Source organism: Pristiophorus japonicus, chromosome 21 (genome assembly GCF_044704955.1).
Source record: "Pristiophorus japonicus isolate sPriJap1 chromosome 21, sPriJap1.hap1, whole genome shotgun sequence".
Classification (NCBI taxonomy): Eukaryota; Metazoa; Chordata; class Chondrichthyes; family Pristiophoridae; genus Pristiophorus; species Pristiophorus japonicus.
Genome location: NC_091997.1, coordinates 14,478,396 through 14,501,056, shown reverse-complemented (window position 1 = coordinate 14,501,056; position 22,661 = coordinate 14,478,396). Strand labels below are relative to the sequence as shown.

General features: G+C 40.2%; 1 protein-coding gene across 12 annotated transcripts in view; it reads left to right on the top strand.

Annotated features, from left to right (window-relative positions):
- Nucleotides 1–22,661, top strand: part of hdac5 (histone deacetylase 5) — a 338,699-nt gene that overhangs the window by 234,679 nt on the left and 81,359 nt on the right. For all 12 annotated transcript variants that reach the window (XM_070864414.1, XM_070864416.1, XM_070864417.1 and 9 more), the window contains 6 exons: nt 1,893–2,024; nt 5,557–5,669; nt 9,394–9,528; nt 10,470–10,692; nt 13,297–13,511; nt 18,903–19,166. In XM_070864414.1, coding sequence (XP_070720515.1) covers nt 1,893–2,024; nt 5,557–5,669; nt 9,394–9,528; nt 10,470–10,692; nt 13,297–13,511; nt 18,903–19,166 — 1,082 coding nt within the window. The remainder of the gene's footprint in view (nt 1–1,892; nt 2,025–5,556; nt 5,670–9,393; nt 9,529–10,469; nt 10,693–13,296; nt 13,512–18,902; nt 19,167–22,661) is intronic.

Below are 22,661 nucleotides of genomic sequence, written 5' to 3'. Positions count from 1 at the left end.
TCTTTCCTAGCTCTCTAAAATCTGCCTACAGGACCTCATCCCTCTTTCTACCTCTGTCATTGATACCAATATGGACCATGCCCTTTGGCTGTTCACCCTCCCACCTCAAAGTACGACAGCCATTCAGTAACATCCTTGATCTTGGCACCAGGGAGGCAACATACCATCTTGGAATCACGTCTGCGGCCGCAGCAATGCCTGTCTGTTCTCCCAACTACTGAATACCCTATCACTGTTCCCTTCCCGATCTTCCTCCTCCCCCACCCTGTACAGCTGTGCCTTGGCTCTGGCTGTACTCCCCAGAGGAACCATCAGCCTCACCAGTATTGGTTAGAGAATGAGATGCACTCAGGGCTCCTGCACTACCCGCCTGGTCCTCCTTTTCTGTCTGGCAGTCAGACATTCTCTCTCTGCCTGCACACTCTTAAGCTGCAGGGTGACCACCTCCTGAAACGTGCTATTCATGAAGCTCTCAGCCTCGTGGATGCACCGCAGTGACCCCAGCTTCTACTCAATCTCCGAAACCTGGAGTTCCCACATAACCCATTCCACGGGAGTGTGGTGCCCTGCCATGCCTTTATTTACTATAGTACTGACTAAGCTTATTAGCTAACCCACTGACCTAACATAGAGAGGAAAAGACATAGGTTGTACTCACCAATCAATCACCTACCTGCTTTCCTATGAAGTCACTCATTGATTTTTTGGTGGTGTTTTTGAATTCGAATGTACCGCTGCCGCTGACGTCTGCTCTGTCTGAGGCCTTCTCTCCCGCTGTATTTATGCCACTGCTCCTCCTCCTCCTGAACAATATGGGGTTATGGGGAGCGGGGAGGGAAGTGGAGTTGAAGCCGAGATCAGATCAACCATGATCTTATTGAATGGTGGGACAGGTTCGAGGGGCCAAATGGCCGACTCCTGCTCCTACTTCTTATGTTCTCTCGCTACCGCTCAGGACCGGTCTGGTTAAATTCATTTGCCAATAAAAGTGCAGTACTTAATTTTGCACTTCAGAAAACACAAAATTCATTATCTGTTGCTAAATGTCCCAATCAATGTGCGTTTAGGGCTGTCAATGTACATTTCTTTCTTATTTAGTCAAGCTCATCAATGAATAATGCTTTGAGAATATTATTTTGGTTACACTATGAAATCCTCCAAATTTTTTAATTGCTTCCCATATATTTATGTGGCGATGCTTTATAATTAAAAGGAGCGGAAAGGCTCCTTGATGTAAACAAGGGTGCAGTTATAAATTTCACCACTGCTTTAATTCACTGTGAGAAACCCATGACACTGACACTGACACTGGAGAATAGGTTTATCCCATGTGTACAATTGTGCACTGTTGTTTTGTGTGAGTTTCTGTGTTTGTTTGTTTTTGGTATTACGTCAGTGCGAATAACATGGTATTGGTGAAAATGACACGTCAGTACTGCTGGTCATTTTCCAAGTTTGTGTTTTGAATATTCGATCAAATCTAATAGTGAGTAAAATTAATTGTAGGTTTGTGACAGTTCTGCTCTTGATGTCAGTCAATGGATATTTGTTGATCTACAGGCTTTGTGTTTTATGGGACTACTCAGTAAGTTTGGCCATACTCCAGCAGTGATCAATTTGTCGTTGAGTACATTTGTGTAAATTTGTATTGACCAGTAACGCTTTGACTTCGTCACAAGTGCCAGCAAGAGCTGAAAACTCATGACAAAATCACATTTTGGGGGCTATAATCTGGTGTCATTCCATTAAAGATAATTCTAACACTGTTCCCTAAACCGACATCCTTTGTTTATCCTAATGAATGTTAAACTGTTCGTGCTTGCTATTCAAAGCAAAAAAATAATTTTAGCAAACCTAAGTTTTAAAAAAATTTTTCTTCAAATAATACACAGCTTCCGAACCTAATTTGAAGGTACGTTCCAGATTAAAACAGAAAGTGGCTGAGAGGAGAAGCAGCCCATTATTACGGAGGAAAGATGGCACAATAATTAGCACATTCAAGAAGAGAGCTATAGAAATCACAGGTAAGGTTGCAGAATCAAACCCAGTGTGCTGTATATCATTCTATAACCATTTACAATCTGAAAATAAAATAAATGTAGTGATTTTTGGCTTCTGTGCAATCAGGTTACTGCTCACATTACTATTTTTTTGAAAATTGTTAATTTTTCCTCTCCCATCCTAAAATATTAATTGCCTGCTGGGGCATAATTCCACAGGTGCTAATTACTCACCCAAGAAGTCAGTATTCACGTGTGGGTCCTGCTCATATGTGCCACCGAGCTATTTGACTGCAGGAACATCAAAGACAGGCCCAGTACTGTCCTTATCTGATGTCCATAGAAGCACTTCCTAAAGAGGTCACTGGATAGCAATCAGGAGTGGTAATCTGAAAGATTTATTTCTCCCTAGTCCTAAGGATGGTGAGACCAAATCTGGGACATTCCAAGTCGATATAGCTCAGCTACTCACTGGGTAAACTTGCTGAGGCCACACATAACTGACTAATTCCTGGACTGCCACACAAACTATGGAGAGTCAATTCTTCAAATGGTATTGAACAGTTTTCTTTTAATATTATGAAAGGTCCACATTCTTTGTGCAGCTCCAATGACAAAAACTATTACATCCATTTTATTGGAACAATTATAGAAAATGATAAATTAAAATCTAGATCAGCCAATGTTCTGGGGTGTATAATCTGATATTTAGTTCATTAAAATGCTACTCAGTGCATGGTACTTTCACTGGTGTATTGCGCTATATCTATATATTAATAAAGCTCAGATTTTAATCTTGTCATTTTAGATTTCATTCCATTTTTGATGTATTCATATAACACAACCTGAACACAATAAGGTCATGTAAGTCAGTTCTAGTTGGTTAACAACTAGTGCAACTCTCCCCAGAATGGCCAGTGTCACTCTGTTTGCATAATTACTTACAGCTATAGGTGAAGATTCCAATGGGTGCAGGGACCACATGAATGGTGGGAATGTAAATTACAAGCTGGTGAAGTTTAAAGGGATGCAGACAGTTAAAGAGAAGTGGCATAGTAAGGGGATGTAGCTTTTTACAGTGTTTGGAAAATCTCAAAAGGTATCTGAACCCATTGTCAGCCTTTGCCATGGCTGGAGGCAGAGAAGGCAAAGAAATGATGGGCAACAATGAAGAAGGAGGAAACCCAAAATGTGTATGTTGAGTCTTCAGACCATTGATGAAACAATCCAGCAGTCTGACCCCGTGTTTGGCCATTGAATGGAAGTAGTGCTGCGTGAGGTGGTCTTGAGGAGGGTTGCCCTTTTTGTCACTCCATCACACTGATCCCATAGGTTAGCATTGCAGCATCCCTTCAAGGAGATGAGACAGGATTAAAGCTGTAGCTAGCTTGTTTTGTTGTTGGCTGTGCCAGCCTTGTGATGTGTGGTTAGCAGTAAGTGGCCTTGCAGCAGTTGTCACAACTCTGCATCTGGCTCTTTGCTGACCCAGATTCACTAAGGACATTACCAGGTAGTTATGGCATTGTTTCCAAATATGTTTGGCATCTTTCTAGCTGTAGCCAATTGGGTTTTACTGGCTGATGGCACCCTTTCTTCATCCTGGACCACTAGAAACGTGATGTACTATGATCGAGGTGTTTCCAGAGACTATCCAGCATAATGTTTAGTCAGGCATTCACATTTCATATCTGTACCATCAGGTCTGCTATCACAGCCTCCATTGGGAGTAGAGCCTTCAGGGCACTGATCATCTGCCAGAGTGATATACATGCACCTCTGTCTGCAGATACAGGTACCAGCAGGTGGGCACAGTACACGCCTAGGCAGCTTGGCCTGACTTCATATCCCTCCATTGGTGGACTCTTCCTTCAAAAAGCTAAGATGGGGATTTCCCATTGGTGTAACTAATGGACCTAGAAGAAAAAAATAAATCATCAGTGTAATTACCACAAAGGCCCACAATATTCTATGGAGCAGGACAATTTTTTTTTAAAGCTAAGTAAATCAGTGCAGAAATGGCTTTAACTTTGCTGAATCAACTTTCTTAGGGTTTTTAAATTTCTACGTACAGCTCAGTGCCTAGCAGCTATGGATTCCTGTTATATGGGGGTGGTATTATAATCCGATCTGTACTGGTGTCAGGGTTGGAAAAGGCTGGAGTCAATGTGGCTCCAGGGATCCACATCATTTAAATATTATAAAGCTTCAGTCACCTAACCCAAACTCCATTGGAAACTTGAGCAGCACTCTCAATGATCAGATCCATGTGGACTGATCTCTGTTCAATTTTACGATCCATCATGCCCCATCAGCACGTGTTTCTGAGGTGAAGCTAATGATATGATCAGCCCTAATGTATTTGTTTAGAATGTTATATGTTAAATATTAACAATGTACATTGTTAGCAAACAGCAACATTTAGTTGGAAGTGTTTTGACATTTCATTTTAGGGGAAGGAAAGTATTTTAGTTCTAAGTAATTACCCTCTTTGTAGAAGAAAATAATAGCAATACCAGAAATGTCTTTGACTTTTATTTGTAAAATATAAATTTTATTGGTGACATGGAGATCCTTGAATAGGGCTCACTCCTTGCTAGGCTGCTCCAGTAAGGTCAATCATGAGAAGCATCCCTGTAGATTTTGGAGCAGTGCCATTGCAAGCAATGCAGGTACAACTTCAAACTAATCTGACAGTCGCTGCAAAGCTGCCTGATTTTAAGAAACTATGCTGTAACTGGTAAATCTATATTCCCAGCCTGAAATATGGTTTCCCAGGTTGGGCAGCTCTGGAATGGTAATCGGAATAATTTGAAACCTCGCCAGCCACAATTTGTACTGGAGCCGCTCAGAATACAGAGATGCTTCCCATAATCAATGTGAACCGAGTGGCCTCACAAAGAGGAAATTCCTACTCAAAGACTATTATAATGGCAATAAAATTCATGTGGTGTTTTAAATAGGTCCAGGAAAATTCTTTTCAGACTATTCTTTGTCTATAAAAATGACATGTAAGTTGAGCCACCCTCCCAGAATGTTCTTTCATCCATAAGGGGTTTTCAGGCAGGCTCTAGATTACGAACAGCGTGCTCTGAAAACTCTGCTGCTTTAAATTGTTGGCCATCCAAGAAAGTTCATCTTGTGAAAGAAGCTATATCTGCTGCAGCACCAATTTTGAATGCAATTCTTCTTGTAGATGAAACCAAGAAAAATTATTTGTGACATCTTACATGGTTGTCAGAACAATAATGTCATCGCATTGTATATGGTGTTTTCTGCCTCTGCTCGCCAGCCTGTAATTTTTCACCCATTAACATAAATGGTTGGAAAGTTGCTAGCTGGCAAGTGCAGAAGTGGAAAAACCTGTCCGGTGAGTCAACCAAGGTATTGCACCTTCTTACATTGAAAAATGGCAAACTGTCCCTTGAAATAATGTCTAAATATTGCTTGTTTTGGTAGTGGGGGTTAAACTATGCTTTTTTTGTTCTTGAGCATTTAGCTAGAGTATGATGAAGCTGCTGTTTCCTTGATGCTAGTTTCTTTGTTTTGATTGTTTCAGTTTCCTCAGTCTGTAACAGTGCTCCTGGGTCTGGCCCTAGCTCTCCGAACAGTTCAAACAATATTCCTGCAGAGAACGGAACAACCGGTTCTGTACCCAATATTCATGCTGAGGTAATAGCTTGTACCTACCATTAAATCTTGAGACCCGTTATTTCCAAACATGTCATAACTAGCCTTTTTTAAGCTGTTGCTGTAAAGTCTACAGGCATTAAGCTTGAGTATTGGCTTTGTAAGTATTCACATAAATTAAGTTGTACCATTAAATGCGCTCCGCTGGAAAAGAACTTGTCGTGAGTCTGCTCTCGGTATTGTAAGTTTAGAGAGCTGTAGAGTCACATTAAGATTAATGGAAGTCATGAAGTTAACAGTGAAAAATGGAAAATATTCTGGATTGAACTGCAACAAGCTTCAGATTTTATTTGTACTGATTTTATTGATTGTACTATTTAAAAGTAAGTGTTCTATAATAGTTTATTGTAGGTATTCAGTTTCTTCTCTCCCCTCCAAACATTGAATCTGTGAGAAGTTGTTTTAAAAGGAAAACTTTCTCAACTCTGCCTCACCAATGTACTTTAACACCAGCCACAGCACCATTGGCGATTGTACCAGTATAAATTTGCAGTTTGTAGCGAGCTTTATCCTTTGGGACAGTGTCCAGTAGAAACTAGGTTAAGACTGACCAAACTCATTTTACAGAGGGTCCTGTATCATTCTGGCCTGAATTTGGCAGTGTGCTTACCCGCTTCCCAGAGACAGATATTTAATGTTCATGTGACATATCGCTCCTTCACTTCAGTTTGATTTGTATAGTCGTAAACATTGCACAATTTTTTGATATTTACTGAAAATATTAAAAATAAAGCAAAAACATTGATAGCTTATGTTTAATTTGCCATCGATTATAGTTCCTAAATTTAATGTTTCATGAGTAATTCTGTGTATCCTACTTGAATACTGTATAACTTTGGATCAAAATTGAGTGTTTTTTCAGTGCTGCTATCTCCTAAAAAGAGCTCTAATGTACCAATCTTAATTTAAGATACATATTTTCTGATTTATGATCAATAATTTGTTTTGTTAAGTTGAGATTGTGCTACTTAGATGTGTTGGTATTTTACTTGCGTTTTGCCAATTGAAGTGCCCAGTAGCATAATAGAGCAGTGTCAGATAAACTGCCTCCAGCTTACCACCATTACCTGTTACACTCAACTGTTAGAATGTTCAGTTCAATTATTTTTGGACTGCTTGCACTATAAGATCATTTACAAATAATTTAACCTTGAAACTGCTGTAGAGACAAACATTTAAAAAAAATGAAGGAAGCTTTCTGAAATGTCAGGCAAGCCATCACGCATTCTGACTAAGGATGACTCACTCCTGATATCAAGAATACTGATTTTGTGCCATAGTTTGTCATTATTAAGTGTTTATGAAGGATTTTTTTGCTGCAGGGGATTAAGTACTGAATTAGAAAAAAAATCTAAAGGTCTTGTCAAAATCTTGTGGAGCGTAGCTTTATTGCTCCCTGAAAAGGAATTCTGGATAAGATAAAAGCTGAACTGCAACCTAGGTGTGTGTAAGCATAATAATGGTTGTTCAGGAGTTCTGCAAAAGCCGCCTTCGGGTTAAAATATGAAAGAGGAATAGCCCAAGTATTAGGCTGGCTCCTATTCTAGGGCTGAGCTCCACCAGCTTTTATATTCTTCTCCCAAAGTATCAAGTAGAAAATTGTGGCAATTGTGGTGGTGTATTGTTTGTACAGCATTTTCATAGCATATTTTAGTCTGAAAAATGTTGCTCAACGTAACATATCTACAGTGTATTGAAATGAGGAGTAACCGTTGGGCACTTGCTTTTAAACAGTTATTGAGAGAGAATTTTGAATCCAGTAGTGCATTGTTGGAAAAAATTATACGGGGATGATTTGTGAGATGAACAATGAGCATTCACCACAGAGAATTCTAGCAAATATATTCTTAATTAAGCCCAACCTAACAGACATGTACATAGAAATCAATGAGTTCATACAGGCAATTGTATTCATTGAGTCTTATTTTACACTGAGCATATAGTACAGATTAGTAATTCAGTTGCCAACATTGCTTGAATTCTCTTATCTTTAGTAATGAAGCTAGTACTCTCACCACCAGGTGTTGCTGCGATTGGAGTAACTTGCTCATTCAATTGCTCTGCCGTAAAACTTTTTTTCTGTCTTCTATTCACCACTAAAATGTATTTAACAATTCTTCCGATAAGACTAGCTTTTAAGAGTCTTGCCTGTGGTCAACGTTAATATTTATATTCAAAGAAAAGCACTTTACAAATTGGACTGCTGTCACTGAAGATTATTTGCTTCTGATTCCAAAAAGTTTGTTTTTAAAAATGACAAATATAAGAATATAGTGTGCTCTAGTTGTATTTGGTTCCTGTGATCATTCCCCTTGGAGCTGTCAATGGCTACTGATGGCTACAAGGCTAAAAAATGAATCTGTTTTTGTTCTGCACAGAAGCAATAATCTACATAGATGCAGGGCATGTAAATTATACAACTGAGTTTGTGTTTTAAAAACAGGAAGTGAAAGTTGGATTTAATGTCAACATAAATGTTGTTACCTATATTTCTGTCATTTACTAATTCCTCTTAATGTGATCATCATGAGTGAGTGAACTGTAAGGCTGTATTTTAACACTGTATCCCAAAAGTGAAGGCATCATATCTTCTTTTGCAAATTGGTTGAATTTTCTAAAAAATATATTGTGTATGGTGGAGAATAAATTATTTAGTAAGCTGTCTGACTTTTTAGTGTGGTGTATTTTTAAGATTCAAGTTTGCTTTGAGTTTAAAAAGTAAGGGTACCTCTCATTGGACAGAATTGAGATTTAATTCTGACCAGTTGAAAGGATTACTGCACACGATGACTAGGAATTGAGTTCAGGTGCAGGATTAAGTTTCATGCATTAATATTTGGACTATATAGTTAACAAGTTACTCGGCAGATAACCTTTAAGACAGATTTAATTGTATGTTGAATATTAGACCACTTCAGAGATTCAGCCTTCAGACAAGACTGTTCAGATGTGTACAGTGAATGCACTAGCCGACAAAATTGGTGTGATCATTAATTTAGTTTGAATGACTCAAACCCAAATTAAACATATAATTTCCTTTTGAAAATAAGAAAATATCCTAAAATTCCTTAAAGCCAAATATCAATACTGCATTTGTTATGATAAGCCTGTTGGGGATTGAGTGCCACACTTCCAACAACTATGAATTTCACATCTTTCTAAGTTAAAAAGATCCACAGTTCAAACCATATAAGAGGAGCTTAGCTTTGTTATTGTTCAGTGTTGGTTCTGAAGTAATAAACTAGTAATATGACTGGAAGAAAAAATTTCTGCATTAAATATTCAAAACTCGACTCGTTACTTTTAGACAAGGGAATCCAGTGTATACCCGTTAGTAACTCCCATTAAAGATAGCATACAATAGAACCACCAGTGAGAGCATCCTCACCTTGTGTGCACAATGAATACCTGTTATCATCGTACCCCTAGCCAAACTGATCAATTGTCAAGTCATGAGTTGAACGTGCAGTTTGTTGTACATACAACAGTTTGTTGCCGAATACAACAGTGAATTGTTGATGTAATTTCATGAGTTGAGAAAGGTCTTCTTCCCAGAATACAATCATAATATTCTATGTTCTTCTGCACCGTGGTGTAGCTGGTTGTTATACAAAGCAGATTTGAGCCCAAGTGCAGAAAAAAAAGCATTGGGTTAAGTTAGTTCATCAATGAACAGAATATAAAGCAGCATTTATTTTATCCACAGCATATGCACCTACATCACAGAGCCGTGAACACTGATGGGTCAGCAAGTCAGCTCAGTCTCTACACATCCCCCTCACTGCCTAACATTTCCTTGGGGCTCCCAGCTACGGTCACGGCATCCAACTCACCGATCAATGTAAGTAGACATTCTTGTTTTTGAACCCTGCATCTCTATGGGTGCACTGCACTGAATAAAAATGTGACCTTTAGTTCACTTCTAGTTGTAATTTTTAATTGATTGAAAGGGTTCCTGTCGGACCTTAATTTACTGTTAATGGGTGTTTATGAAGTGCAACCAACACACAGAACGTTTAATTTGGGGGTAAATCAGACCAAGAAAAACTGGCTTAATTCCATTATGTTTCTGTGGTACCTTTGTCCATTGATTTGTAAGGACTATTGTTAAGGACTGTATGATGTGAGCTCGTCCCAGGAGCCTTGAGCCATATGTGAGGATACTCCACTAATGTAAGAAACTATCAAAAAAAGTCTAATTGAAAACTATATCTGCTTTCCAATAATCTGGTTCAGTAAATTTCATGGCATTTGGAGGCACTTCCCTTTGTGTTGAAAATGTTTTTGCGAGACTACCTCTCACAATCTGGAACATTTACTGAGTAGTTCTACACATGCGTGGCAAGAATGAAGATACACTGAGTACAGAGTTAGGTGCCTCAGATGCTGATATTTTTATAACTGAACCCAATGAATATTGAGGTGAGGTGCAGTGATAAATTCTCTTGCTAGGTGTTTATGGCACCTCTTCACTTGTGGAGTATGTGTTCTGAGGGTTGGTATGGATGCTGTTAATTGGTCAAATAGGCTATGTCAATTTAAAAACGTTTTGTTGTTGACTTTCCCATTTTGTTTCTTTTGCAGTCTTTTACTATGGTCTTTATTTCTGTTTTCTTTATTTCATTCATCTTTCCTGTCTGCCATAAACTAGGGCTAAAAACAACGAAACCAGTGAAACAGCTCTTTGAGTAAAATTGAGTAAATGGGTAGAATGTTCTGATTACAGAAATACATTTGTTTTTGTTTTGTTAATGGTGTAATTACATTTTTTTCTATTTATAGGCCTCTCAAAAGATGTCAGCCCAACAAGAAGCAGAGAGGCAAGCTATTCAGTCTTTGCGTCAGGGGGGTGCCTTAACTGGGAAGTTCATGAGTACCACCTCACTACCATCCTGCTTGCCCACAGCGGCAATTGAAGGAGAAACCAACACTCACAGTCACCCCTCCCTTCTTCAACATGTGCTGCTACTGGAACAAGCTCGACAGCAAAATGCTTTGATAGCTGGTGAATATTTTTTTACTGAGATGTTCACAGTATATGGAAAATTTGTGGCAAAACGGTAACCAGGGAGAATCAAAGTTCCAAATTTCCCCAGGAGTTGCTGTTTTTTTTTGGAACAATGTGATTTTTCTGGAGTATCTTTTTAGTTGCAATTTTGGCCATTTAATTTGCACCAGTGTAAATGAATTAGTTAGGTTTTTTTTTAGTTTTGTTTTTTTTTCCCAAAAGGGGGCGTTACCAGCCACTTGCGCCTGTTTTGGCCATTAAAGCAAGTTTAGCCAGCTAAAAGTTACTCCAAACTAACTTAGGCCAGTGTAACTTGGGCACTCTTGTACGTTCAGAAAAACCTTGCGGTGACTTAAGAAATCAGCACAGGCAGCCAGAGATAGGCGGGGGCGGGGCGCGCGGGTAAGTGGACCTTGAAAAGCACTAAACATCTTCACAACAACATTAAAGAAGCATAAATACATTTAAAGCACCAAGCACTAAACAAAGTAGTACATTTGCACCAAGCAAAAAATGTAATAAGCAATTAATTAACAAATTAAAAAATAGAAGGAGCCCTAAAGCACCAAGACCAAAGTAATAAGCAATCAATCAATAAATAACACACAAAAAATAGAAGTCCTACCTTAGGGAACGCAGCGGGCCACCGATGAGGGAGCCCATTCGGCCAGGCTAGGGATGGTGTGCTTCGGGCCCCTCCCACACAGTCTGCAGCACGTACTCACCGATTCAGCCTGCCAGAAGCTACTGCACATGTGCGCAGACTCTAGCGCGCATGTGCAGAGATCTCGGAACTGTTTTCAGTGCCGGGACCTGGCTCCGCCCCCAATTCACTGGGCCACGCTACACCACCACTGGGAAGTGGCCAGAATCGGGAGGAAGATTTTCAGCACGCTTAGAGGCGGACAGCACGCTTAGAGGCGGGTGAGGGCGTCAGAAAAAGGGGTTGGGGAAATTTGAGCCCAATATCTCAAGTTGATAATGCTGGTTAGGTTTGTGATTGATGTACCACAGCTGTGAGCCATAAGATTTTTAAAGCAGGGTTCTACAGACCTGATCAGACATGTAATCAATGCTGAATACTCTGAGAATCTGTGGGATGAAGAATTGATTTCACAGGGGCAGGAGATATAACAACTTTCCTGTGTATTTAGTAATGATATATCTCACAAGTAGATAAATTCTGTATTTTACTGTTCTCATTTGAGTAATTATATTAGACCCCATGTGTTCCTCTCCCTTCTCTGTTGAAGTGAGAGGCTGCCATATTGAAAACTTCTTCAAAGTGGTGAAGCATTAAACTCACTTTTCCATGGCCCAAAGTAGAGCATGTTTTATACAATGAGTCACAGGTGCAATGAACATTTAATGCATGTGTCTTTATAAGCACAAACAATGTAATAAACAACTTCAAATCCCTGCATTGCAAATTCAGGTCATTAAATTGTTTCAGTCACATTCAGTCTTCAATTTTGGAGGGTGTTTTATTATTGAGTCATACAACTGAAACGTCACTTCTGTTTTTGGCCAGATAATTTTACTTTTCATCTGTGAGGACTTTCAAAGAGGTATCTCAAACAGCTCTCCACCAAATACCATTTTTATAAACTGAACTCTAATTGGCTTCTACTGTAAGTCCAGGTATTTCAGAGTATGGAGACACACACAGTGGAAATCTGAAGTGACTGCACTCTATTACTTACTAAATATCCATGAGTATAAACGATCCATTGATTAAATATTGTGAACTAGCTATGAGGTGTACTAACTACAAAATAATATGGTCATGTGTTTCATAGGAGGTACAATGAAATTATTTGACAATTCTAAAGCAAAAGAGCGTAGTACACTGTACTGCTGAATAAACTAATATGTAATATACATATGTCTTGTTAATGGAACATGACAAACGGCATTTTTTCTAAAAATGGTGAAAGCATATATCGTCTACATGCAAGTCCAAAATTATTGCATGGGACTAATTGTATAAATAGTCCTAGATGTTTTAAACTGTTTTATTATTTCTATATAAATGTAAAATGGCCCAATGAACAGTAATGACTACATGTTAGAAATTGCAATATATTAATCAAAGATGAGTTGTATATATCACATTCATATGATAGATGACACATACTTGATCAAATATCATGCTAAACTTTAATTCAACCTATCAGGCTGCAGAATTGTGCCTAAGTTACAACCTTAAGAGAATTAAGAAAGATATAGTTAAGATTTCCCTTCTCTGCCTATCAATTTGGTTTTATTAAAACAGAGATTGCTCTTTCAAGTAATAAAAGAACTGCTTGTTAACTTGCACTTTCACCCATGCTGTTATACCCTCTGAATTTAGGGGAGCAACTTATACCTAAGTATGACTTTTTTACAAAAATGTAAATCACAAAATGGAGAGTGATTTATTATCTGTGTTTTAATCGTGCCTTATCAATTTTTAATACACTGCAAATGACTGATTCTGTTTCTAAAGCTAAAAGGGAACAGTACCTGGAATATTGCAGAATTGGTCATGAAAAGCGTTCAAATGTGCAAACATTGTAGTAAAAGAATAACCGTAATGTTCCTGTAACTTGCCTTACTCAGTGCCACTCCATGCTCAATCACCACTGGTGACAGGTGAGAGAGTTTCCACCAATCTTCGAACAGTGAACAAGTTGCCTCGGCACCGCCCATTAAGTCGTACCCAGTCGGCTCCTCTACCGCAGAGTCCACAGGCCTTACAGCAGCTGGTGATGCAGCAACAGCACCAGCAGTTTTTGGAGAAACAGAAACAGTACCAGCAACAAATTCAGCTTAAGGTAAGAGGAAAAATTTAAGATTAAACTGTCAGCACTTCCCACTCACATCTTGAGAATTTAAAATGTACAAATAAACTACACACTTCTATTATAGATCTTAATTTTCAGGCAAATATTTGGATAGTTTACCATAATGTTGCTGCGATCCAAGAGAAAATGCAGGATGGCATGATGAGATTTATATGTAGATGTATTCTTGTAATAATCAATCCAGTAATAAGAAAACTTGCATTTATAAAGTTTCTTTCATGTCTTCAGGGTGATAGAAACATAGGGCCCAAGTTTCGGCCTCAGTTGCTCCTGATTTTTTGGGAGTATCTTCGAAATTCAAATTCTCGGCATTTAGTTTGCTCCAGTTCTAGTCAGTTAGAACAGTTTCACTTTGGAACAGAATTTTATTTTCAAAAGGGGGCGTGTCCGGCCACTTACGCCTGTTTTCAAAGTTTCGGCAGTGAAAACTTACTCCAAACTAACTTAGAATGGAGTAAGTGAAGATTTTTGTATGCTCGAAAAAACCTTGTCGACACTTTAGAAAATCAGGCGTAGGTTACAAATCAGGCGTCGGGAATGGGGGGGGGGGTGTTAAAGGGAAGTTTACAAACATTAAACACTTCAGTTTTACAAATAAAGAGCCATCATCAATAATAAATGATAAAAACATCAATCAATAAATCAATCAAAAAAAATTAATAATCATTTTTTTTTTAAATCAATAAATTAAAAAAATTTTACTTACCGACTGCAGCACTGGGAGCCCTCCAACAGCGTGCTGGGATGCTCCCCCCCCCCCCCCCCCCACCCAGTGTGTCTCTGTCAGTGTATCTATCTCTCTGTCTGTCTGTGTGTGTCTCTCACTCTCTGTCTGTCAGTGTCTGCGTTTCTGACAGTGAGGAGGAGGGGAAGGGAGGAGGAGGGGAGGGGGGGGAGGAGGAGGAGAAGAGGAGGAGGGGGGGGGAAGGGAGGGAAGGAAGGGGAAGGAGGCGGGGGGAAGGATGGAGGAAGGGGAAGGGGCGGGGGGAGGCTGGGGAAGGGGCGGGGGGGGGGAGAGAGAGAAGGAGGGGGGATGGGGAGGCTGGGGCAGGGCCCGTCCCCAGCACCAGATTTACAGGTAGGTGGCGTTGGGTCGGGTCGGCTCGGGACCGCGGGTCGGGGTCGGGTCCGGTCCGGGCTGGGGGGGGCCGGGAGCGCCGGTCGGGTCGGGGTGGTGGTGGGAGGGAGGGAGGTCGGTTCGGTTCAGGTCGGGTGCGGGGGAAGCACGGGTCGGGTCTGGGGGCGGGGGGGGGTGGAGGAGCGGGAGTCGAGTTGGGTCGGGTGGAAGCTGGAGCTGGGCGTGGGAGGCAGCCTTATGCACGCAGCCCCAGTGAGGCCATTTGGCCAGGGCTAGGGGCTGCGTGCTTCGGGCCCCTCCCACACAGTTTTGGGCGCCTGGAGCTACTGCACATGCGCGCGCCCACGGTAGCGCGCATGTGCAGAGGTCCCGGCACTGTTTTCAGCGCAGGGACCTAGCTCCGCCCCCAACTGCTCGTGCTGCGCCGCGTCCAGCTCCAGAGGACCAGCAGGGAGCCGGAGAATCTGGAAGTTTTTTTTAGGCGCACTTTGTGGCGCGAAAAACGGCGCGGCCCGAAACTTGGGCCCATACAGTCCAGAAGGAGGCCATTCTGCCCAACATACCTGTGCCAGCTTTTTGAAAGAGCAATCCAGTTAGTCCCACTCCCCTGCTCTTTACCCATAGCTCTGCAATTTTTGGAGTGACAAAGGATGTCCCAAAGCACATCAGTCAATTAATTACTTTTGAAATGTACTTGTTGTTGTGCTAGGCAAACATGGCAGCCAGCTTGCAAAATATGAAGATCCACACACGGTAGTGAGATTAATGACCGTTCTGTCTGTTTTAGAATGTTTTTTGAGGGAAGAATGCCAGCCAAGAAACTGGGAGAAATCCCTACTCTTCTTTGAAAGAATGCAGTGAGTTCTTTTACACCCATCCAAACTGGCTGATGGGGCCTTAGTTTAATGTCTTACACAAAACATAGCAACTCTGACCACACAACATTCCAGTGTCAGCCACAATTATGTGTTCAAATCCTAGAATTTACACTTGCTCCGCTGAAAATCGGTGAGTGCCACCCATGAGCCAAGCTGACACATAACAGGCACACTTGGATAGTTTGGTGGATACTTTAGAAACACTTAAAAAAATATATATATATATATGTAATAATAACTTTTATTTATATAGCGCCTTTAACGTAGTAAACGTCCCAAGGCGCTTCACAACAGTGTTACAAGACAAAACAGATAAATTTGATACAGAGCCACAAAAGAAGAAATTAAGGCAGATGACCAAAAGCTTGTTTAAAGATGTAGATTTTAAGAAGGGCGGAGAGGTTTAGGGAGGGAGTTCCAGAGATTAGGGCCCATACAGCTGAAGGCACAGCCACTGATCGTTGAGCAATTATAATGAGGCCAGAATTTGATGAGCGCAGACATCTTGTGGGGTTGTGAGGCTGAAAAGGATTACAGAGATAGGGAAGGGCAAGGCCATGGAGTGATTTGTATACAAGGATGAGAATTTTGAAATCGAGGCGTTGTTTAACTGGGAGCCATTGTAGGTCAGAAAGCACAGGGGTGATGGGTGATTGTGACTTGGTGCGAGTTAGAACACGGTCTGCTGAGTTTTGGATTACCTCAGGTTTACGTAGTGTAGAATGTGGGAGGCCGGCCAGGAGTGAGTTGGAGTAGTCAAGTTTAGAAGTAACAAAGGCATGAATGAAGGTTTCAGCAGCAGAAGAGCTGAGGCAGGGGCGGAGGCAGGCAATGTTATGGAGGTGGAAAAAGGCGGTTTTAGTTATGCCGTGGATATGTGGCTGGAAGCTCATTTCAGGGACAAAGATGACACGAACGTTGCAAACAGTCTCCTTCACCCTCCGATTGATGCTAGGGAGAGGGGTGGAATCAGTGGTTAGGGAGCACAGTTTGTGGACCAAAGATAATGGCTTCGGTCTTCCCAATATTTAATTGGAGAAAATCTCTGCTCTTCCAGTACTGGATGTCGGACAAGCAATCTTGACAATTTAGATACCAAGCAGGGGTCGAGAGAAGTGGTGGAGGGGTTAGAGCTGGGTGTTGTCAGCGTACATGTGAAAACTGACTCCGTGTTTTTGGATGATATCTCCAAGGGGTAGCATATAGATGAGAAATAAGAGGGGGCCAAGGACAGATCCTTGGGGGATACCGGAGGTAATGATGCGGGAGTGGGAATAGAAGCCATTGCTGGAGATTTTCTGGCTCCGATTAGATAGATAAGAATGGAACCAGGCGAGTGCAGTCCCACCTGGCTGGATTGTGTTGACGATATATATAAAACAAGAGAGGAACTTTTGAAAAGTATTGGGATTTGAGAAAAATGATGCACAGAGATAATTAATTATAGGTAGTTGGATGTTAGGGGCAGTGTTCCACAACAATTATAGTAGACTTGACTTGAAAAAGTTAAAGAGGATCCTGTTAAATACTGAAGTGAAAGTTGTAGAAAGAAACAAAATGGGTCAGAAAATGCCTAATATAAAGGCAATGAATGACATGCAAAATATCATAGAATCATAGAAAGTTCAGCACAGAAGAAGGTTTTTAGTCCATTTTGCTGGTGCTAGCTCCACTCTCGTGCTGTCGCCTCTAATCACTTTCCCCTGCTCTTTCTCCATACCTTTCAGATTTTTTCTTTTATCTTAATTCCCTATTAAATCTCGCGACTGACTCAGCTTCAATAGTCACTTTGTGGAAAGCATGTTCAATATTAATAACACTTTGCATTAAAATAAACTTCTCATGTCCACTTTTATACTTTTAAGATTAATCCTAAATTTATGTCCGCCTCATTACCAATTTGACTAGTGCCTGCTGTGGCTCAGTGGGGTAGCACTGTCGCCTTTGAGCCAGAAGGTTGTAGGTTCAAGTCCCACTCCAGGGACCTGAGCTCAAAAAATCTAGGCTGACACTCCAGCTGCACTGTCAGAAATGCCGTCTTTCGGATGAGACGTTAAACCAAGGTCCTGTCTGCTCTCTCAAGTGGACGTAAAAGATTCCATGGCACTATTTTGAATAAGAGCAGGGGAGTTATCCCCAGTGTCCTGGCTAATATTTATCACTCAATATTTATCACTCAATCAACATAACAAAAAATAAACAGATTATCGTCGTTATCCCATTGCTGTTTGTGGGAGCTTGCTTTTGTGCACAATCGGCTACCGCGTTTCCTACATTACAACAGTGACTACACTCCAAAAGTACTTCAATGGCTGTAAAGCGCTTTGAGACATCTGGTGGTCTTGAAAGGCACTATATAAATCCAAGTCTTTTTAGTATAAATTATCAAAAAAAATCATAATTGTGAACACTTCTGTTTGGTTCCTCTTAATCTTCTCTGCTCCAATGAATACAGTCTTCATATTTAGCCATGCTCTAATTTGGTGTCCTCAGCGAATTATAATGATTTCCTTTCTGCCCATGTCCAAATCATCAAAGTGTCTGGAGATCCAAATATATGGCTAGCTACATTTGTCAATGTGATAAATGCCCATTAGCTTCCACGGCCTGCTTTCTATCCTTCAGCCATCCCTCTGTCCATGCTGCCACTTTGCTTTTAATACCCATCTGAGCATGGTGACCATCAACTTTTAGTCCTATGAACCCTTTTATTAACATTTCCTTGGTAACATTTCTGTCACCCTACATCCTCTTGTGTTCTTGCAGTCCAAATTACATATGTATAATTTGAATTGTAAACACTAATGTTGTTTAATTGGAGGAAAATCATTTTATTTAACAATTTTGGTGAGGCAATATGAACTAAATGGTACCATTTTAAAGGGGGTGCAGGAACAGAGACCTGGGGGTGTATGTACACAAATCTTTAAAGTTGGTAGGACATGTTGAGAAGGCTGTTTAAAAGAAAAGGGATATGGGGTACTTGGCTTTATTAATAGAGGAATAGAGTACAAAAGTAAGGAAGTTATGCTAAACTTTTATAAAACACTGATTAGGCATAAGTTGGAGTATTGTGTTCAATTCTGGGCACCACACTTTAGGAAGGATGTCAAGGCCTAGGAGAGGGTGCAGAAGAGATTTACTAGAATGGTACCAGGGATGAGGGAGTACTTGAATAGCTCTATCAAAGAGCCAGCAGAAGCACAATGGGCCGAATAACCTCCTTCTGTGTTGTATCATTCCATGTTTCTAATTTTAGGATAAATTTCTGTTCACATTGTCAAAAGTTACGAACTTAAAAACTTGTGCTTTCTATTCATTTAACATAAACTCTCTGGTGTTGTCTGTGTAGATCCAATTAAGTGTGTAAATTTGTTTGTTTATGCATGTGAATGTTTGTCACAGATGCTTTCCAAGTCAAGTGAATCACCTCGGCAGCCTCCAAGTCACCCCGAGGAGACTGAAGAAGAGTTGTGCGAGCAACAGGACATGCAGGAGGATCAGGCATCTCCAAGTAGCAGCAGTATTAATACTGGAGGAAGTGAAGCAGCAAATAAAAATCTTGAGCAGGATGCAATGCAGGTGAAGGATGAGCCACCAGATAGTGAAGAGGAAGATCAATTAGAAGATCAGAAAGAAGCTGAGGAACAACCTCTGCATTTCAATCAGGTAATTCCAATTCGTTATTAACTTCCATCTCATATCTACAGTGACAGCAGTAGTCTCAGCCGATGAATCACAAGTCAGCCACTTCTATTTTCCGGTTGTTTTTTGCTGCAGTATATGAAATTAATTTTACTGTCCATGTAGGCTTGAACTTTTTAAAAAAACCATCAAAGATGGCATTCCCACTGGAAATGCCAATCTGATTTGAAGTGCGGAAGTATAGGATCATTTTAATCATCACTATGTAGAACTGTGTTTTCTTGGCTCCCAAGTTCCTTGTGGCTTTAATACTTTGATCAATTTACTGAAAGTGCTGAATGGAAAAACCTATTTAAAATTAAAAGCAATGAATAAGTGGTACCATTTTTTTCTTGTAAGTAATTTTGTTCTATAATCATAAGTCCCAAGTGAAGAACATCAAGACAATAGACTTAACTAATTAAGGATCTGTACAATCATAAATCTTTGCAACCAGCTTTTGTTCATTAAAAATGAATGAGAAAAGTATACATTTTAAAATAGTACTGAAAATCTGTGTTTTGTTTGCTTGCCGTTTTAACTGCATTTACAGTGAAGTTAAGACGACTTGTTGCACTTGTTACAACAAGTAATATCACCAGAGGTTGTGCCAAGAATAGGTTAAGGATTCTTTATCTGGTAAATTCCCCAACACAGCAATGCCAACAACAGGTGCCAAATGGAAGTCACAGGAAGGCGCATGAGTAACAGAAGTGGCTTGAGATACTGTGAACAACGTGCTTGCTAATCCTCTTAGTGGAATATGGTGACACAGGGAGTACAGAAAAAGGAAGGCAGAAAATATATTTTTTTTAACTTTTATAAAATTACATGTCTTGAAGCAACATGCAAGAGATGTTTTTGTTCATTTAGAATATGGTCAAGCTTCAGAGATACCCTTTAGCTTTAGGGAACCAAGGGATATGGGGATAGTGCAGGAAAGTGGAGTTGAGTTAGAAGATCAGCCATGATCTTGATTGAATTGCGGAGCAGACCCGAATGGCCTACTCCTGCTCCTATTATGTTACAGCTTCTTAGACTGCTGTAGTTGCACTTCAGATTTTATGGAAAATAATAATTTCTACCATGTTCTTTAACAGGTCTAATTTAGACCTCACCTTGCTAAATATATAAGTACACCCTAACATTATAACACTACTAGGGGCCAAAATGGAGGCGGGAATGTGTTTTCGCTCGGGCAGTAGAGGGGGTACCAGCTCTCATAAAATTACGCGTGAGTTAGCGAGGCATGAATACAGTAGTGCCTTGCGGCCGCGTCTCCGAGGCAGTAACCCCAATTTTGGTCGCGGGGCGGGCACTTCTGTGCCAGAGACGGCAAGTCCTGCCTCGCAAGGGTTACAGGACGGTACCCAATTTCTAAGCCCTAGCCTCAGTAGCTTCAGTGTTAGAATGATAAATTGAAGGTTCATCATTGGTACCATCAAGTAATATGATTGTTCTGAAAAGCAAATTTGCATTTTCTTAATATTGTGGAAGATGCCAACGAGATAAAATCCCATTGCCCAAAGTAATCAAATGCTGCTGTTTACTGTTGCTGTGGCCCACACCAAATACCTGTCAGTTAAGATGCAGTACAAGTACTGTTGCATTAAAATGAGATGTAGTACTATGCAATCCATGATTAATACTGTGCCATGTGGACAATATATAGCAGTAAATGGGAATTTTTTTTTCAGCAAATTGATTTTGATTGCCATTGTTTTGTTGGAGTGAGTAGCTTCATTTCAATGTGACACTTGCAAAACCTCAGAGATCATAGCCGTTGTAGTGAGAACGTCATTCTTTCTTCAGTCATACTCCGTTCCCAAGAGTTTAAAACTGAATCCAGCTTTACTCAAAAGAAACAAGAAAGGATCACGTTTGAAATTTGTATTGGCTGTTATGGGTCTTGATCAGTCTATAATCAAACAATATAAAGTACTTGCAGCACAGAAACAGTCCACTTGGCCTAGCAGGTCCATGCCGGTGTTTATGGTCCACACGAGCCTCGTCCCAGCCCACTTCATCTAACCCCATTGACCTATCCTCCTATTTCTTACCCCCTCATGTGCTTATCTAGCTTCCCCTTGAATGCATCTATGCTCTTCGCCTCTACTAGTCCCTGTGGTAGCGAATTCCACATTCTAACCACTCTGGGTAACGAAGTTTCTCTTGAATTCTTTCTCAGATTTATTAGTGACCATCATATATTTATGGCCTCTAGTTCTGGTCTCGCCCACAAATGGAAACATCTTTTCTACCTCTACTCTGTCACACCCTTTCATAATCTTGAAGACCTCTATCAGGTCATCCTTCAGCCTTCTCTCTTCTAAGAGAAAAGAGCCCCAGCCTGTTCAATCTTTCCTGATGGGTATAGCCTCTCTGTTCTGGTATAATTCCAGTAAATCTTTTTTGTACCTTCTCCAGTGCCTCGATACAATAAATGTTCACTCTTAATTATTAGCACCTAGCAGAGTGAATGGAAAAAATAAATGTGTTAGATTATCATCATTTGGTTACGGTAGAAGTTTGTTATGCAATGAAAACTTTTCCAGAAACAAATTTCCATGAATGAAATACTATCAAAACAAGTGGCTGAAAACCGGGAAATTGGTTTAAGAACATAAGAATTAGGAGCAGGAGTATGCCATCCGGTCCTTCGAGCCTGCTCCACCATTCCATAAAATCATGGCTGCTCTTCGACCTCATAAAATCATGGCTGCTCCACTTTCCCGCCCAATCTCCATATCCCTTGAATCCCCTAGAGTCCAAAATCCTTTTCTAATTTAGCCGATTTACAAATAAAATCAACACCTAAAAAGTCATACTATCTCAGGATATATGAATAGTTGTATATTATGACTGAAGAAATTAAACCCAGGAGATCATCTAAAAAGTTCTTGCTTTAAACTTAATGTAGGTCAATGTATGCCTTCTCGTACTGCGTCAAAATATAAGAAAACCCTGCCTGCAGATTGCTAGGCTTCTACAGGTTATAAAAATACATAGTTAAAATAAGTATCCCAATTCAATCTTTTAAACTGTGGGATTTGGGATTGGGGATGGGATTGCAAGAGAAAGAAAGGAATAGTCTCTGTTCTTTTTAGCGCTCTGTTCTTTTTAGCTAGTCGGTAGTTTTTCATCTGACAATCTAGTCTATCTTAAAGTTGTAGTAGAAAATGGAATGTAACCACATTTGCAAACTCAAAGCATTATGGAAAAGGAAGTGGCTCTAGCTGCTGTATAGTGTTAGATGAAATGATTTATGTTATGTTTTTCCGATTTAAGGTTTGAGGATTGGATTCTTGTGGAGGCTGGAAAAATCTGTTTTGAAACCATTTTGATGCAGGATTATTTGAAGTTTAAGTAGGATGCCTGGAGTTGATTATGTGATGATATCATTGGGCAACAGAGTAACTATCATTGGATTTGCAATATACAGAACATAAAACTTCCAAGGCAGAGCTCAAGCAGATATGC